The sequence below is a fragment of the Melanerpes formicivorus genome, unplaced genomic scaffold (genome assembly GCF_026170545.1).
Source record: "Melanerpes formicivorus ecotype bairdi unplaced genomic scaffold, bMelFor1.0.p_v2 SCAF_1, whole genome shotgun sequence".
Classification (NCBI taxonomy): domain Eukaryota; kingdom Metazoa; phylum Chordata; class Aves; order Piciformes; family Picidae; genus Melanerpes; species Melanerpes formicivorus.
Genome location: NW_027142353.1, coordinates 5,087,568 through 5,106,840, shown reverse-complemented (window position 1 = coordinate 5,106,840; position 19,273 = coordinate 5,087,568). Strand labels below are relative to the sequence as shown.

The 19,273-nt window shown below is 43.6% G+C and overlaps 1 protein-coding gene across 1 annotated transcript; it reads left to right on the top strand.

Moving 5' to 3' along the window:
• Nucleotides 1–99: 99 nt before the first annotated feature.
• KCTD12 (potassium channel tetramerization domain containing 12) lies at nt 100–4,634 on the top strand. Its single transcript, XM_068154876.1, has one exon. The coding sequence runs from the start codon at nt 195–197 to the stop codon at nt 1,194–1,196; it is 1,002 nt and encodes a 333-aa protein (XP_068010977.1). The 5' UTR covers nt 100–194; the 3' UTR covers nt 1,197–4,634.
• The last annotated feature ends 14,639 nt before the right edge of the window (nt 4,635–19,273 follow it).

Sequence of the window (19,273 nt, the reverse complement as noted above, 5' to 3'; positions counted from 1 at the left end):
CCGACGGAGGTGTCTGGCTGCCGACTGGCAGCGGTCAGCGGAGCGGCAGCGGGGCAAGAAGCGGTCCCGCTGCTCCAGGGACAGACGGGGCGGGAGGGTCCGGCCAGCAGCGGCGGAGGGCTGCGCGCTCCCTCGTGGGCAGCGGCGGCGGAGGAAGGCAGGCGGCTTCCCGCCAGCGGCGGGCTTCCTCGGGTATGGCCCTGGCGGACAGCGCCCGCGGGCTGCCCAACGGCGGCGGCGTCTCGCCGGCGGCAGGAAGCGGGGTTCCGGGGAGCGGGGCGGCAGCGGCGGCGGGTGGCTGGTCGTCCTTCCCGGAGATCGTGGAGCTGAACGTGGGAGGGCAGGTGTATGTGACGCGCCGCTGCACCGTGGTCTCGGTGCGCGACTCGCTGCTTTGGCGCATGTTCTCTCAGCAGCAGCCCAGCGAGCTGCCCCGGGACAGCAAGGGCCGCTTTTTCCTCGACCGCGACGGCTTCCTGTTCCGCTACATCCTGGACTACCTGCGGGACCTGCAGCTGGTTCTGCCCGAGCACTTCCCCGAGCGCAGCCGCCTTCAGCGGGAGGCTGAATATTTCCAGCTTCCCGACCTGGCTCGCCGCCTGGCGCAGGCTCGGGTCGCCGCCGCGGCCCGCCCCGCCGCACTGCACCGCGACGGATCGCTCTGCACCGATGAGCCGCCCCCGCCGCTCCTCGGCCACCTGGAAGCCGAGCCGCTGGAAGGAGGCGGCGGCGGAGCTGCGGCGTCCGCTCCGTCGCCCACCGCTAGTCGCAGCCCCTCGGGTGGGCCGTTACTTACGCCCTCTCAGTCGCTGGACGGAGCGGGCGGGCGGCGCTCGGGCTACATCACCATCGGCTATCGGGGCTCCTACACCATCGGGCGGGAGGCGCAGGCCGATGCCAAGTTCCGACGGGTGGCCCGCATCACCGTCTGCGGCAAGACGGCGTTGGCCAAAGAGGTCTTCGGGGAGACGCTGAACGAGAGCCGCGACCCCGACCGCCCTCCCGAGCGCTACACCGCCCGATACTACCTCAAGTTCAACTTCCTCGAGCAAGCCTTCGACCGTCTCTCCGAGGCTGGCTTCCGCATGGCCGCCTGCTCCTCCACTGGCACCTGTGCCTTTGCCCCCGAACAGGGAGGTCCTGCGGATGACAAGATCTGGACCAGCTACACTGAGTATGTCTTCTGCCGGGACTGAGCATCCGCCCGGTCCTGTGGCCTGGGAGTGAGGCAGTGGCTTCTGCACGCTCACACCCACAGTCCACTACCACCCTGGAGGATGTGGCTGGGAGCTGTGTCCCCCTGCGCTTTCTTCACCCCGGTACCTGCTTCTATACACAAGGCAGGTCGACCCCCAGCGCAGCCCCCACCCCTCCTGCACGCATCTCCTGATGGCCCCGGGGACAGGAAGTCACCACGTTGTGCCTCGGCTGCCATGTCCCAGCTCCCCAACCGTGTCATGGCTCACACAATCATCCTCCCTCCTATGCTTCCCAGTAGCTGTGTGGGTAGCAAGGAAAGAGAGGAAGGAGAGAGGCAGACTGAATAGGCAAATACCCATCCCAGGAAAGTGTGTGTGTGTGTGTGCCCGGCCCCTGCTCCTCTCTGTGCAAAGGAGCTGAGAGTGAGCTCTGTTAGGGTGTGGTGTTTTTAAAAACACCCATTTAGGGTCTGAGGAACTTCTCCGTTGCTTTTCAGCAATTTTTGTCAAAGGTGGCATGACAAATGGCTGTCTTATCCCCATATCCTTAAGTGGAATTTTGTCTTGGACAGACCCATAATGGTCCATATTTTTCTCCCCACCCTATCAAAGCGATGCCTGTCTGTGAAGGACTGCCACATAAAAGTGATGCCTGACTGTGAGGGGTTAGCACTCCAGCCCATACTTATCTGTAGAGATGAGTAAATTTGTAGGAGGCATGCATGTGGCTCTTCATGACTGGTTATTTTTATCTCTCGTCTCTGCTCCCTATCTCTTTAAACCCTCTCCAAGCTACTAAACTGGACCAGGGCTTGCACAACAGGCACTTAAGGATGATATGAAAGGACAGGTTCACTGGATAACCAGTCATTTGAACTATCAAGTGTCATCAGAGGCACATGTTTATTCCCTCCACAGTTAAAACAGCAATGCTTTGAAAAATTAAAGTGCTTGTGGATCATAACTTTCCTGGGTGGTGTGAAGTCCTTATAATTTTCTGGAAGTTACTGTCTTCTCCTATGCGTATAAATCTCAATGCATATTCCCTTAAGCAAAAATGATGGGGGTGAGATGAAGCCAGGCTTGCCAGAGTGAAGGTAGGGTCTGCTTCCTGGGAAGCTGAAATCCTGTATGTTGAATTAATCCATATGTACATTATCAGTGTAATCAAGAGGACCCTGCTTGTTAGTTTATGTTTTGTCATTTTAGTGTGGTAAAGTTCTGAAGCCAACAGGATTTATGCCAAACCCACATTTTTTTTTCCAAGAACCAGTTTCTTAATTTTCACGGCAGTACTGCGAGGGTAATGACACTGCTGAGAGTTAAATATTTCTTTCCAGACTTAGTGCTTCTGTTCAGACAAACTTAGTGCTTCTTAGAAAGGACTAAGCCCTGTTTTTAGAAAAACAAGAATGATGCCAACTTTCTTCAGGGGAAGTTACCCTTTCTAAGCTGTATTTGGTTTGTGTTATCTAACAGTCTTTTGTTCCTGGAGGAGGCAGATGTACCTTGCTTGGGAACAGATAATCTGAGTATCAGGTTTTACGGTAGGGAAGTTTGATCAGTTCTTTCTAGTACATGAAGACTAGGATACAACAGCACTTTCCCTTAAAACCTGAACTTGATTAAAAACCCTGTATTGTCTATTCAGACCTTCACAGAAAAACAGCCTAAATACAGAGGCTACATGTTTGAAACTCTTGAATAATAAATTGTTTTAACTCCAAATTTAGAAATACTGCTAGCACTTGTATTCTAACCAAAGAATTTCACAGTAGAGTTTTGTTTTCAAAACCTTAATTCCTTTGCAAGAGCTCAAGCTCCATATACCTTGAGTTTCAGTGCTCAGTCTGTGTTCACCACTTGGTCTTTCATTAAGTGTCTGCACAACTGCATTAAACTGAAAATAGTTTGCGTCACCACGGCTTGAATATTCTTTAACATTAGGAAGACTGCTTATCAATGTGATTAAACTGGAGATGTGCATACAAAACTGCTGGGTATTGTCCATTTGTAGATAGTTGTACAATGGAGTATTTTTAAAAGGAGAGAAATGTATACCTGCCAAATTAGATGAGCAATAAGATAAGAGTGAAGAGGCCAATACACCTGAAGACCGATCGAAACCTGTTTGTCCTTATGCCTTACTCTGAGATGATTTCTTTGTGCTTAACTTATTTATACCACAAATGAAAGGACGTTGATCACAGCTACTAGGTTTTTACAATGCTGTTCTTGAGAACGACTGTCTTTTTCTAGTTTCTGTTTAGTAATTCTTAAGTATGTTTTTTAAGATTTTGTATAAAATCAGTTTTCAGTAGAGTGTTCAACTTTGCTCTAGATGGCTTTCTTTTTTTAAAGAAAATGCTGGTAGCTTACTAAATCCATCGTAGGAGATATGGATAGGGGCAGTTTTGAATTGAACTTGTGATTTAGTGTACATATATATACAGTATATAAACATTTTACAGGAATCATTTAGTTTTTTAATCATTTTAGTGCTGCAGAATTTCTGAGCATTTACATACTGCGTTATGTACATAACATGGTAATGTTTTACTGGTTTCCTATACCTTATTTCTGTGGAAAAACTGAATATGAATATCAGCTTGTAGAACTGAAATGGGTTGCGTATTTGCTTGATTGTGAAGCATAACTAAAGTCCCAGGAGGCTGAATGCATCTCTAGAACAAAGATTGCCTGTATTTTCATCAATTATTGCCTATCCATTTGCTGGCACATGACCCAGAAGAATCTTGTTTTCAGTACAGATGAGTGTAATAAAAACCATAAACTCATTTCTTAAAAATATTTGTGTTTGTGCTAAAAACTCTAAATATTACTAGCATTAGAAAATGAGGCCCATCATTTACTGATAACTTATTATATTTAGACTTAAAATGATGATGATGCCATAAATGTAATGTCTGATGGTTTGCCACAGAAGATTATATTTTTCTTAAGCATTACTTAGTAATTTCAGTAAAGTTATTAGAAGGCAAAATTCCCAAGGCAAAGTCCCTCAGTTTTGTTGGTCTCTTCTATTGAGAGCTGTAAGAACAGATGAACATGATGACTCTGCTAACCTGCTGATGTGCAGAAAGTAAAAAGAAACCCTAAAGGCACAATACTGGAGTCCTGTGTACGTTTTGTAGCTGTTATTCACAGTTCATGTACTTATGGATGAATGCAGTAGCATTTACAAGTGCAATTAAAAAAAGCAAAGGCAGTCTTTTAATTAGAAGTCAAGGAATAGGTCTGTTCAGTGATGCATACCATGAAGGGTGACTTTGCAGGTGTTTGATAGGATGTTTATATTTTTATACATGTAGATAACCAGCCACTTACTCGTTCTTATTTTCACATGTATAGCATTGAAAATAAAGATCCTCTTAGGAAAACATTACATACCAAATTAAACTCTTGTTCTTTAAATATTGTTGTGTGATTTATGCTGTCCTTTTTACTCTTTGGTAAAGATGTTGTTAGCTTTGCTCTCTCTTCCACAGCATCATACTCATAACTTCATCAAAGACTCCATGCTAATATGTAAAGCAGAAACATGAAGCAAAGAATAATATGTGTGTAGGGATCTCTAGTAATACTCATGGCAAGATAGACAGAAATGTGTAATGCACAGTCTGCATACTTTAAGTGTCACAGAGAATTTTGTAGTAGTAGTCAATATAAATCAGTCCTTGGGAAACTATACTGATTAAACAGCTTAATTTGAATAGCACAGGGTGATTGTTGAAATAAAGTGATGATGTTTTTTATGAAGCCAGACAATAGTAACACTGAGCATAATGAAAGAAGCATAAATACCTAAGGAAACAGATGATGCAAGAGAAATGCCTCTGGAAGTTCTGATGGTCTGGTCTTACTAGCTACCCTGTGATCTCTAGTGAACTGTTATAAACCTGACACTTTATAACAATTCTGTGGTCAGTTTCATAGAAAATTAGTAAAGAGTTGCTGGTGTGTGAAGCACTTGTGCATTTCATAGAACTTTCCTGGGTAGCATGGTAATAATGCAAAGGAACAAGCTGAGTGTTTAATCAGCCATTTAATCTGATGGCTTGATATCGTTTGAGAGCTTTGCTATCATGCAATAATATAAGAAAGGAGGATGTTCCCTGAGCAACAAAACTTTTGAGTCTGTCTTTTGACAGGCTTAGGTTTAATTTCCTTTATACTACCGTTTCAATTATTCTGCTCACCTCCATCCCTTTTATTTCACTTCTTCTAGGCAAAAGACAGCGTGGGTTTGGTTGGTTTTTTTTTGTGTCAGAGCCAGCTTCTGCTATGCTGATGGTTATGGCTGAATTCTACCTTTCTCCCTCAGTAAACTAGATATTTTCCCCCTTTCCTTTACCCAGCAAACAGTATTCTTGGAACATGTAAAAATGTAACATCTGCAAGGATGTTTAGTTCTTTCAATTGTGTTTGAAATTACCCCTGAGCTCAGAAGTTAAGAGGGACAGATGTCCATCCAAACAGACAATGCAAGTGCATGAGCCTTATTTCCTTAGGGAACAAAGCTATCAACAAATTACTGTAATTAATGCCCGACACTGTCTATATAAAACCTTTTGTCAGAGGAGAATGGAATAGTCCCAAGTGTACTAAATCCCTATAGACTGAGGAGGTGAGCAATCATACTTATTTTTGTGACACTGGCCACTCAGCCAAACAAAGGGGTGGACTAGAGTGTCTTGAAAATATTTCCACCCTCCAAATTTCTGCAGTGTTTCCAAGTGTAGCTTGGACAGCTTTGAGCCTTTTTACAATAGCCCTTCTTGACTGCTTGTCTTAAACTCATCTGTTGGTACCTTTGCTGGAGAAACTTAGTTATGATCATGAAGATTTTAGGACTCTTTCTACCCTTTTGGCTGGCAGAAATGGATCAAAATGTGCCAGAGAATATCTTCCAAAGACTAAATTTGATTTTAAAAACCCCAATTAATTATTACTATTCTTCTTATAGGAAATTTTCGTCATAGTTGAAATGTGTTATTTATTTAGAAAGTACTAGCATTTATTTTTATGAGACTAAATGCTAATTTTGGCTTTCATTAAGATGAGCTGCATGTATTTTTCCCCTTGCAGTGAACTGTACTAGATGTAAGACTGCTGCTAAACAAAACTCTGAATGTATGATTGCTGAAATGTTAATGCTGCTGTTGCAAGAAGTCTGTTGGGAATATGCAGTACAACTGCTGAGACTCAAAACCATAGCTGGTCAAATTATTACATTTCTTCCCTGTTCCACTTTCCACTGTGTTCTAACTGGAATAAAATTAAGCTCTGTTACACATTTCTTGCTCTAAAAGTTTTTTAACACATACTTTGGAGTATTTGATACTTCCATCAAAGTTGTTGGCAACAGTGAGTCAGGGTGTAGAACCAGATCTATTTATTCACAATTAAATGAATTCATGAGGAATGAGGGAAAAAAACAACCTTTCATAAAGAGGGGATAACCACACGTCATTTTGGGGAAATTTCTTGGTATCACAAGAGAGTCAAGGTATTCTGTCTAATCCAGTTAATACATTCACACATTACTCCTATCTTGTCAACACAGCCCTCCAGAAAAATTACAGTCCTTGGTGACATGTGCTTTTTGCTTAGCTGCTGGGAAATGACAATATTAGCAATACAGCTTGCTTAAGGAGATGGACCAGATGTGGGTTAATGTTTTATCATCCTTTTAAAGTCAATATGAGAAGGAGGTAGGTTCATACAGGATTATACAGGAATTAGCCAGTTTGTCCTGTGGTGTCAGTATGCACATGATGCCCAATTCCATATAACTTGTGTCTGTTGCAGCTTAAGATTTTTGTCAGACCAGAATTTAAGTGTTACTAAAGTTCAGCTAGAGAGAATGAGAACAGCTTATCTAGACTGCAATAAAAAACCAGCTCCACTAACAAATAGCATGTGACTGGTCATTTTCTTTTGTAATTTGGAGGTAAAGTCACAGCCGTGGTTAGTTTATTGAGGATTGGGCTGTGATGTAAAAAGAAAAACTAAGCTTTTTCCTCTAGGCCTCTCCCTGCACTCATGTTTGCTGGGAGGGCACACACTGCTAGTGTGATGAGAGCAACCTGTATTTTTGGTTTCAGGGATAACTGCAATAACCCACAGTGCTGACACCTCACTTTTGACTGTTCTGATCACGGCTGAACTTCAGGGCCACACCAACACTTAATAAACAGTCCCTTAGCAGAGCATAGCATCATAACTATATAGGCCTCTGCAGATTTGAATGTAGTTCGGTTTTGACTCAGATTTTCCAAATAGTCTAGTGACAATCTCTCTCCACGTATTACAGCAAAGGCTGTGATTATTGCAACCCTGCAATTAAAGGGTTTCTTTCCTTTACAAGGGCAGAAACTGTTCCCACAATGTGATTTTTTTTTTGTAAGGGCTCTCAGTTATGGAGTTATTTACTTTGTCCAAATCTGTAGTTTCGTATAAACACTCCCGATTTTCCTCACTTTGTAAAATTCACTTCAACATCTTCCTATGGCTGAGAGCTCAAAGCAGGAGTATTTCAGAGAACGGAAGGGACTGGGAGGTCTTGCAGTGACTCACATTTGCTACCTGGAAATCCCTTTCTGCTGTGATCCCTCTGCTCTGTCATGGTTGGCAACAAGCTGAGTGGGTAGCCGAGTCCCAGGCCCCAGGGTGACCCACCAAACCTGACCACATATACCCCTTCTGCCTTGCTTCCTCTGATGTGGATTGGTGGTCCCTGAGCCAGCACACTGTTACTGCTGGTGCCTTGCCTGAATAAAGGGCAGCATTTGTATTCTGGGGAACTCTGTGCAGCCCAACAGCCACAAATTGGCACTTCTTCCCTAGACTTCTGACCCACTTATTTCCAGGGTTTGCTTTCTTGGTCTGTACATCATCTGCCATCTCAGGGTATGGTTTGAACATGGGAAAGATTTAACTGCTTATAGCAGGCTGTGTAATAGCTTATCTGCTATGGCACTAAAGGGATGATAAAGACAACTCAGCTGAAAATAGTTTTACAGTTCCTTAAAATCTTATAATTTGAATAAACCATGAAAAGTGCTGCAGAAACTGTAATGAAATTGAGAATGATCAGAGGCCTGGAGCACTTCTCCTAGGGAGACAGACAGAGAGTTCGGGCTGCTCAGTCTGGAGAAGAGAAAGCTCTGAGGAGACTTCATTGTGGCCTTTCAGTATCTGAAGGGGGCCTACAGGAAAGCTGGTGAGAGACTTTTTAGGATGTCAGGTAGTGATAGGACTGGGGGGAATGGAGCAAAACTAGAAGTGGTTAGATTCAGATTGGATGTTAGGAAGTTCTTCACCATGAGGGTGGTGAGACAATGGAACAGGTTGCCCAGGGAGGTGGTAGAAACCCCATCCCTGTAAGTTTTCAAGGCCAGGCTGGATGAGGCTCTGAGCCACCTGATCTAGCGGAGGATGTCCCTGCCCATGGCACAGAAATTGGAACTGGATGATCTTTGAGGTCTCTTCCAGCCTGACAATTCTGTGATTCTGTGAGTAAAGCTACCTTTTCTCTTATAGGTGAAAATGATGGCTTTATTAGTTTTGCTGGAGCACTAACTTGTTTACCCACTTGGATTTGTTTGTACCATGTTAAAGGCTGGAGAGCACTCAGCTGCAGATAACTGGACCAAGTAGTCATATTTCTTCAGAAAATGTTAGACATATATCTGTATGCAAATGCACTAGTGCTTCTGTTTCTAACAGGAAAGTTTATAGGTTACTTGCAGATTATAAGATCGGATGTTTTATAAGGTCGGATGTTTTTCAACACATCACCTTTTGAGGTCTGAGGACAGAAAAAATGTCCAGATCATCTAGGCTGCTTGTTCTGTGTAGCATACTCTGCACAGCTTCCCTGAGCAGAGTCTTTAAATTAGGCAGTGAAAACTCTTAAAACTCTTAGACTGCCATCTAATCTTATGAACCATACTGCTGGTGAAAAAGAAATCAGAGTGCTTGATTAACCATTCTGATAAAAAAGCTATTAGCTTTGGCTTCCCTCCAGAAGAGACTGTAATTTCTTCTTCACCAGCACTACAATGATAGAGAGAGCATTATGCAGGAGGTTATGCATGGAACCAGTTTCTTTGATTTAAATATGGAGACCAACCGTCCTGTCTTTTCCTTCAGTTTCCCACCACTTGTCCCCCTGATCAGTTTTCTGTTGGCATTACTTATGTGGCCATGCGTTGAACCAGTTCAGAGATCTGGTGCAGCTGAAAACCTTAAACAAACAAAGAGAAAAAGGGGTTAGCTGTTGATCAGACCAGCTCCCTGAACTGGCTCACAACATAATAGAGTTTTCAGCATCAGGAGAAATGGTTCAATGGGTAAACAATGTAAGTTCCTGTAGTCTGTCAATAAGACATGTTTTTTAATTCTTTAGTCATCTCATGTCTCTTCTCTGAACCTTCGATGTATCAACATTTATTGAACTGCTGGTTTTGGATACTAGTCATTACAGTAATGGAATGTGCTAAGGCAAAGTCCGGTCCTCTGTTTTTTCCATTCATCTGTCTAAGGATTGCACTGGCAGTCCGAGGGATTTAAGCATCACTGAAGTTCATGTTCAGTAAAACACCGCTGCGGCCACTTGTGTTCTGTCCCTCAAATGCTGCCCCAGTTATCAGTCAAAATGCATGGCAGTGTGTGAAGTGTTTTCTTATTAAACATTATAAAACAGTTTAACTTCTAACTAAATTGTAACAACTAGGTAGCCTTAAAAAGTAAAGCAAAACTCACACAAGAAGGTCTGGTTTTTGAGTGTCAGTGTTGATGGACATTGCTGTGTCCCATGGTTCAGTATCATTTCCTCCTACTTGTTACATCAGATAGGTATTTTTCAACTGGATAAGCAGATGGCTGAGGATTGATGTCAAATTGGCAGGCATACAGTCCCCAAATGATAATTTATTTTTTTTAACCACAGTTTGTGTTTTTTTTCCCCAGTCCTCTGGAGCTTCCCCAGGGTTCTGAGACTTTCTGAGGAGGCCGCATTAGTAATTGCACAGGCTTGCAAAGACACCGGATCTAAATTGGCCAGACCTGATGAAAAATAAAGTAAAAATAAGATCCTCAAACTTGTTGCTCATCTTTTTTTTTGGATTAGTCTCAAAAGGGACATTATTGTTTAGTCTCAACCGACCTGCAGAACAAAATATTTATACTTTTCCAAAACTAATAAGCCTCCAACTTCCATCTAGCAATGATTCAGTACAATTTTTCACGTTTCTCCTAATAAAATTATATAATTTAATTTTAAACCGTGCTGACTTCTGCTGCCTTTGTGTTCCTTTTCCTTACTTTATTGAATTTATACAATACAATTAGTACAGCATTTGGAATTCATAGCTTTTGATTTATACAAATTGTAATAGCCTCCTCTTTCCCTATTAGACTTTATCTATGACTTTTTAATAGCAGCTATCTGGATCCTCTTCTAGGATGTACTGTAGTTCCTGTTGATCTCAGCAAAAGGCGTTGTCACTGCAGGATGTAGCCGACCATTTAGCAAAATCACTGTTCTCTCTTCTACATTCAAGAATTACATTTCATAGAATCATAGACTCAATAAGGTTGGAGAAGACCTCAAAGATCTTCAAGTACAACCTGTCACCCATTACCTCATGACTACTAAATCATGGCACTAATCCCCTCTTGAACACCTCCAGGGATGGTGACTCCACCACCTCCCTGGGCAGCACATTCCAGTGCAGAGTACAGGGGCACAATGACTTCCCTGCTCGTGCTGGCCACACTATTCTTGATGCAGGCCAGGATGCCATTGGCCTTTTTGGCCACCTGGGCACACTGCTGGCTCATTTTCAGCCAGCTGTCAATCAGCACCCCCAGGTTCCTTTCTGTTTGGCTGCTCTCCAGCCACTCCGACCCCAGCCTGTAGCTCTGCATGGGGTTGTTGTGGCCAAAGTGCAGCACTCGGCACTTGGAGTCGTTGAATGTCATCATGTGAGAACACTGAGCACTGGTTAGGCCACACCTTGAGTCCTGTGTCCAGTTCTGGGCCCTTCAGATTAGGAAAGATGTTGACTTGCTGGAACGTGTCCAGAGAAGGGCAACAAAGCTGGGAAGGGGTCTGGAGCACAGCCCTGTGAGGAGAGGCTGAGGGAGCTGGGGTTGCTTAGCCTGGAGAAGAGGAGGCTCAGGGGAGACCTTGTTGCCATCTACAACTCCCTGAAGAGAGGTTGTAGCCAGGTCTCTTCTTCTAGGCACCCAGCACCAGAACAAGAGGACAGAATCTCAAGCTGCACCAGGGGAGGTTTAGGCTGGAGGTTAGGAGGAAGTTCTTCCCAGAAGGAGAGATTGGTCATTGGAATGTGCTGCCCGGGGAGGTGGTGGAGTCACCATCACTGAAGGTGTTTAGGAGGAGACTGGATGAGGCGCTTGGTGCCATGGTTTAGTTGATTAGATAGAGCTGAGTGATAGGTTGGACTTGATGATCTCAAAGGTCTTTTCCAACCTGGTTAATTCTGTATTCTATTCTGTATTCTGTATTCTGTATGTTGGACTCTGCCAATCTTTCCATCTGGTCAAGGTCCCTCTGCAGAGTCCTTCTACCTTCTAACAGATCAACTCCTGCCCCCAGCTTGGTGTCATCTGCAAATTTACTGTTGATGGACTCAATCCCCTCATCCAGATCATCAATGAAGATGTTGAAGAGGATGGGGCCCAGTACTGATCCCTGGGGGACACCACTAGTGACTGGCCTCCAGCTGGATGTGGCACCATTCACCACCACTCTCTCGGCACGGCCATCCAGCCAGTTCCTAACCCAGCGCAGAGTGCTGCTGTCGAAACCACAGGCTGACAGCTTGGCCAGGAGTTTGCTATGGGGGACGGTGTCAAAGGCCTCGCTGAAGTCCATGTAGACTACATCCACAGCCTTCCCCACATCCACCAGGCAGGTCACCTGATCATAGAAGGAGATCTCTTGCTGCCTATAGAATAATTCATCAACTTCTTCATCCTGGTTGTGTGGTCTATAACAGAATCCAACCATGATGTTAGCCTTGTTGGTCTTCCCTCTAATTCTCACCCACAGGCACTCAACCTGATCATCCTTGATCTCTAGTTCTATGGCCTCTAGTACCTCCCTGATGTACAGGGCCACCCCTCCACCCCTTCTCCCTTACCTGTCTCTCCTGAAGAGCCTGTAGCCATCAATCACAGTGCTCCAGTCATGTGAATCATCCCACCATGATTCTGTGATGGCAACTACATCATGAGGCTGCCCGAGGAGGTGGTGGAGTCACCATCATTGGAGGTGTTCAGGAGGAGGCTTGATGGGGTACTTGGTGCCATGGTTTAGTTGATTTGGTGGGTTGGATTGGTTGATAGGTTGGACACGATGATCTTGAAGGTCTCTTCCAACCTGCTCTATTCTATTCTATTCTATTCTATTCTATTCTATTCTATTCTATTCTATTCTATTTAACTTTCCTGCTGTAACAAGGCTTCCAGCTGCTAAAACTCTAACCCAGGATTTAGAAACACAGTATTTTTAAAACTAAGTTTCTTGATATGCAGTTAGTGGGAATTTATACTATAATATTACTTTCTCTTTTGACTATTTAATCTCATACCCTTTATTCTGGTGCACACCCAAAGAATCTATCTAGAGCATATACCAGAGGATTATTTTCTCAAATCTTTCCTAGCACTGTTTTGATACATTTAAAAGTAACTTCTTTGTTATATTCAGTTATTGATGTTATTAAGAATCATAAGAATTGTATGGGTTACAAAAGGCCTTTAAGATCATTGATTGTTAACCTAGCATTGCCAAGTCCACCACTAAAACATGTCTCCAAGCACCACGTCCACAAATACCTCTAGGGATGATGGGAATCTCTTTCCTGAACAGCTTGTTCCAGTGCTTTATAACCCTGTCAGTGAAAATTTTTTCCTAATATTCTCCCCTGGCACAACTTGAGGCCATTTCCTCTTGTCCTATCACTTGTTACTTGGGAGAAGAGACTGACTCCCACCTTGCTACCTCCTTTCAGGTAGTTGATAGAGTCATAGAATTGTTTTGGTTGGAAAAGATCTTTACAATCATCAAGTTAGAATCATCATCAGGATCATCGTGTCCAACCTATCAACCAATCCATCCCACCTAATCAACTAAACCATGGCACCAAGCACCCTATCAAGTCTCCTCCTGAACACCTCCAATGATGGTGACTCCACCACCTCCCTGGGCAGCCCATTCCAATGGCAAATCACTCACTCTGTGAAGAACTTCTTCCTAACATCCAGCCTAAACCTCCCCTGGTGCAGCCTGAGACCATGTCCTCTTGTTCTGGTGCTGGCTGCCTGGGAGAAGGGACCAACATCCGCCTGTCTACAACCTCCCTTAAGGTAGTTGTAGTTCAATCACTATCTAACTCTACCAAGTCTGGGGGTAAACAATGTCCCTTAGTACCATATCTATGCATCTTTTAAATTCTTCTAGAGCTGATGACTCAGCCTGCTCACTGGGGAGCCTATTTCAGTGTTTGATAACCCTTTGAGTGAAGCAGTTTCTTCTAATATCCAGTCTAAATCTCCCCTTGTGCACCTTGAGTCCTTTTCCTCTCATCCTATCACTTGTTACTAGGGAAAAGAGACAAACACACACCTCAGTACAACCTCCTTTCAGGTAGTTGTAGAGCAATGAGGTCTCACCCCTCAGCCTCCAGTACTCCAGACTGAACAACCCCAGTTCCCTCAGCTCATAAGAATGTCCAGACTCTTCACCAGCTTCGTTGCCCTTCTCTGGACCTGCTTCAGCAACTCAGTGTCTTGTAGTAAGAGGCCCAAAACTGAACACAGTACTCAAGGTGTAGCCTCACTAGTGCTGAGTACTGGGGAACAGTCACTTTCCTGTTCTTGCTGGCCACACTATTCCTGATACAGGCCAGAATGCCACTGGCCTTCTTGGCCACCTGAACACACTGATGGCTCATATTCAACCATTTGTTAGTCAACACCCCCAGGTCTGTCTCTGCTGGGCTTCTTTCCAGACACTCTCCCTAAAACCTGTAGCCTTGAATGGGGATGTTGTGACCCAGGTGAAGGACCCAGCATTTGGCTTTGTTAACCTCCTATAGCTGACCATGGCCCATCAATCCAGCCTGTCCTGGTCCCTCTACAGAGCCTTCCTACCTTCAAGCAGATCAACTCTCCCTCCAAACTTAGTGTCATCTGCAAATTTACTGAGGGTGCACTCAGAATCCCCTCATCCACATCATTGATAAAGATATTAAAGTAATCTGGCCCCAGTAATGAACCCTGGGAAAACAAGTTTAGTTATTCCTAAACTCAGTTTACACAGTCACCTAAGAACTTTGGTGATGTGCATTTTTGATTGCTACACATATGGTGCACAATTAATTCCTTTGTTCTTACCTGGATTTGCACTCACTGGAGTTGGTATTTGCTTATTTTGAGGCCCTTCTTCTAATACTTCTGATATATATATGAATTGATATGGAAATCAGAGGAACAACATGGAAACTCAGCTGTGGTAAAGACGTGCTGGCAGGTAAAAGCATCATCAGTGACAACTTCTCAGCTCAAAGGGGATACACACTTTGCTTACCCATTCCACTGACTTGTGGTGTGTAGACTGATACTGTCTGGATAAATAATAAACACTTAACATCACAACTAATAGGTTGTGATGACCCTTTCCTTACTTTGTGTTCATCAGATTATAGATCAAGAGAAGGCCCTATTGTAGCTTTAGACATGATTTTGGGCTACAATTCCCTCACTATAACTCATACACTTGTTCTCACTCTTTTCCTCTTGATAGTCTCTTAAATAGCTCAATGTTCTTCCCACATTTTCATTTGCACAATTAGATTATAGAACATTAGAGAAAAAAATGCTACTTGAAATTAGCTTCCTTAGACAATGTGAGATTACTTTTAACCTTAATTTTTACAGCAGCATGTGGGAATAAAAGAGTCACTGGCTGAAATGAGCAAGACATTCCCTTTATGTGAAATGAGAGAATGTGTAGTTCTGAATAACTTAGTTCAAATCAAGCAAGAAAGTCTTCTTGAGGTCAGAGCAATTCTCTTCTGTAATAGCAGTTGCCTAATACTGAATGTTTCACAAACAGAACAAGGCAGAACATGTGAAAATAATTTCAGAATTATAGAATCTTCAACCTCTCCCACCCTTTTCCTTATGAAATTTCTGGTTTCCTTCTGGCACATCACCAACTAGGAAACATATTTTGCCATTCCTCTTTATGGAGGTGCTGCCATTCTACAGTAGTTTTCATATTTCCTTGGATGATGTATTGGTCTGCAGTTTTCCTTTCCAGCTATTATCTTCCTTAAATGAACCTTTACTCTTTCTAAATGTTCTGTGACAGCTGCTACATGTGAGCTTCTAAGAAGTCTGTTGCTGGATTTGATGACTTGCCTAATGTGTTAACTCTTTCACCTCTTAAATTTTCATCACTTCTGAATGAAATGCCTTCTGGCTGAGACACACAGTTCTGTCTGTATATACACAACATACCAGAATCTGTTGTATGAGTTATTAGTACATAGAAATTACCATAACATCTCAGCTATCTGCTTTGCTCAGCCATTTACCCTCTCTGATCATGAATGACAGAAGGTACATCAAAGGAAAGGATAAGAATCTCTGTAATGCCCATGGAGCATCTCAGAGTATTGTGCCCCAGAAACCCATTTTTAAGTATGTGGTAATGCATTTTGCTTATGCATTTAATAATGAATTGCACACAGGACAGACTGAAGGAGTTGGGGCTGTTGAGTCTGCAGAAGAGAAGGCTCCGAAGTGACCTAATTGTGGCCTTCCAGTATCTGAAGGGGGCCTACAGGAAGGCTGGGGAAGGACTTCTCAGGATCTCAGGTAGTGATAGGACTAGGGGGAATGGAATGAAGCTGGAGGTGGGGAGATTCAGGCTGGAGGTGAGGAGGAAGTTCTTCACCATAAGAGTGGTGAAGCCCTGGAATGGGTTGTCCAGGGAGGTGGTTGGGGCGCCATCCCTGGAGGTGTTTAAGCCCAGGCTGGATGAGGCTCTGTCCAGCCTGATCTAGTGTGTGGTGTCCCTGCCCATGGCAGGGGGGTTGGAACTAGATGATCCTTGTGGTCCCTTCCAAGCCTGACTGATACTATGATACACTTTGAGTGTACTATGTAGGAGTATTGTGCCCTGTTGATTTGTTTTCTCTAAGGAAAGGTCACCAGAAGAAATGTATTTTGAATGTTCTTCTGGTTTACATAGGTGGAGAAACCTACACAGAACTGGTGTACCTACACAGTACCTACACTGTACCAGTGTAGTAAAAACAGAATTGCACTCCTCTTTCTTCTCAGTTTCACTTGAATCAGGCTTTGAAAAAGAATGTATCACAGTATCACAGTATCACAGTATCACAGTATCACTTAGGTTGGAAAGGACCTCGAGGATCATCGAGTCCAACCTGACACCGCAGACCCCATGACTAGACCATGGCACCAAGTGCCACGTCCAATCTCCCCTTGAACGCCTCCAGGGTCGATGACTCAACCACCTCCCTGGGCAACCCATTCCAATGCCGAATGACTCGCTCGGTGAAGAACTTCCTCCTCACCTCGAGTCTGAACCTCCCCTGGCGCAGCTTGAGACCGTGTCCCCTTGTTCTGGTGCTGGTTGCCTGGGAGAAGAGGCCAACTCCCTCCTGGCTACAACCACCCTTCAGGTAGTTGTAGAGGGCAATAAGGTCACCCCTGAGCCTCCTCTTCTCCAGGCTAAACAATCCCAGCTCCCTCAGCCTCTCCTCATAGGGCTTGTGTTCAAGGCCTCTCACCAGCCTTGTTGCCCTTCTCTGGACACGCTCAAGTGTCTCAATGTCCTTCTTAAACTGAGGAGCCCAGAACTGGACACAGTACTCAAGGTGCGGCCTAACCAGAGCAGAGTACAGGGGCACTATGACCTCCCTGCTCCTGCTGGCCACACTATTCCTAATGCAGGCAAATGTGCACCTCTCCAAGTATTTTCCCCTTGAAATGAAGAATTTGCTCTTTGATTTTTTATGCAATATTTATATTATTTTGATGAGAATTTTGCCCCATGATTATTTTGTGTATAGCAGAATGATTTAGAGAGAGTTTTTTTTTTAGTTTTATGAAAGCCTCAGGCTTTTCTTCAGGATTTCTCCTCTTTGTTACTTCATGGATTTAATGTTTTTGTTACATTCTTTGAAGATTTTAAAACCTGTTTGTTATCTGCTCTCAATCAAACATCATGAATTTAATAGAACGGTCTTGAGCTTTTTACTGGTTCAGCTAAAATGTGCAGCCTGCATTGGCTTCATGGAGCCAGGAAAATTCAGGAGCATACACAGGAACTTCTACTTCCTTTCTCGTTTGTTAGAACTATCTTTCTCATAATTTTTTTGTTAGTTTCTTTTCTGAAATCCTCTCCATTAGTAAAAGGATTCATGGTTACATGAAGGGTTAAATCTAGGGGGGTAGATGTTGGTAATTTCAGTGCTGAAAAATGCATTTCACAGGAAGCTTTAGGTATGTAAAACCAGAGAGATAAGTAAAACTGTACCTCCAATTGTTTTAGGTAAATCCAAAGGCCCTAGGGATATAAACTGAAATCCAGAGTTTCTCTTAGCTGCCTGTCTTGAATGGAATAGAAAACTTTTTTCAGATATGGGAGCTCAGAGTGCAGTCATCCTTTGCTTGGTCTGAGCAGAAATTTGTAGGAGCCCTCGCAGGTGGGTGCTCAACCCAGAGTCCTAATGGTGTCTGCAGCCTAACTAATCCACTTTAAGGGACAAGTTCATCTGCTTCTTGGGAAAAGTCTAACCAGGGTCACTGTACATATGTGCAGAGCGCGGGTCCTGCATGTTCATGAGGTGCTTTCTAGTCCAATGCAGACAGGGAAAGTCTGGTGTTAAGGAACTGCCTAGCAAAGGGTTGAAGTGCTGGAGCTCATCAGGCAAAAAAGGACCACACTGCAACCAGTCCTATTTCAGCAGAGAACTGGGGCACATGTGCACCTCTTCAACAGACCTCTATTAGGAGGCAGAATCTATTACAGTGGCAAGAAGGTCTCCTGATTCTCTGGAGTGGATGGGGCAGGGATTAGAAGGCTGAATCAGCTTGTGTAAGCAGTACTTAGGATACTTGTGGATTTTGATTTTGATAATGCAAGCATCCATTTCCCAGATATCCCTCCTCTCTTGGTGCATGGAGAGCAAATACAATCCAGAAGAAATAGCAGTCAGTTGTGTTTGCTAAGGATATAGTTGGTTTTGGATATAAGAATTGCAAAATTCACAGTGCATACAAAGACATGTAGTTCTTGGCATAATTCAGTCACACCCAGCACACTGTAACTGAGTATGACCATCAAGAGGGCATTATGGTCATCTTTGGTCATCTAGATCATGCATTCTAGTTTACTTGAGTAGGTAGAAAAAATAGAATAGAATAGAAATAGAAATAAATAGAAATAGAAATAGAAATAGAAATAGAAATAGAAATAGAAATAGAAATAGAAATAGAAATAGAAATAGAAATAAATAGAAATAGAAATAATAGAAATAGAAATAGAAATAGAAATAGAAATAGAAATAGAAATAGAAATAGAAATAGAAATGGAAATAGAATAGAATAGAATAGAATAGAATAGAATAGAATAGAATAGAATAGAATAGAATAGAATAGAATAGACCAGGTTGGGAGAGATCTTCAAGATCATCGTGTCCAAACTATCATCCAACACCACCTAATCAACTAACCCACGCAACCAAGCATCCTATCAAGTCTCCTCCTAAACACCTCCAGTGACGGCGACTCCACCACCTCCTCAGGCAGCCCATTCTCTGTGTAAAACTTCCTCCTAACCTCCAGCCTAAACCTCCCCTGGTGCAGCTTGAGATTCTGTCCTCTTGTTCTGGTGCTGGTTGCCTGGGAGAAGAGACCAACCTCTGCCTGTCTACAACCTCCCTTCCGGTAGTTGTAGAGAGCAATAAGGTCACCCC

Excerpts from the sequence above, each read along its gene's own strand:
- KCTD12 (XM_068154876.1), top strand. The coding sequence starts at position 195 with ATGGCCCTGGCGGACAGCGCCCGCGGGCTGCCCAACGGCGGCGGCGTC.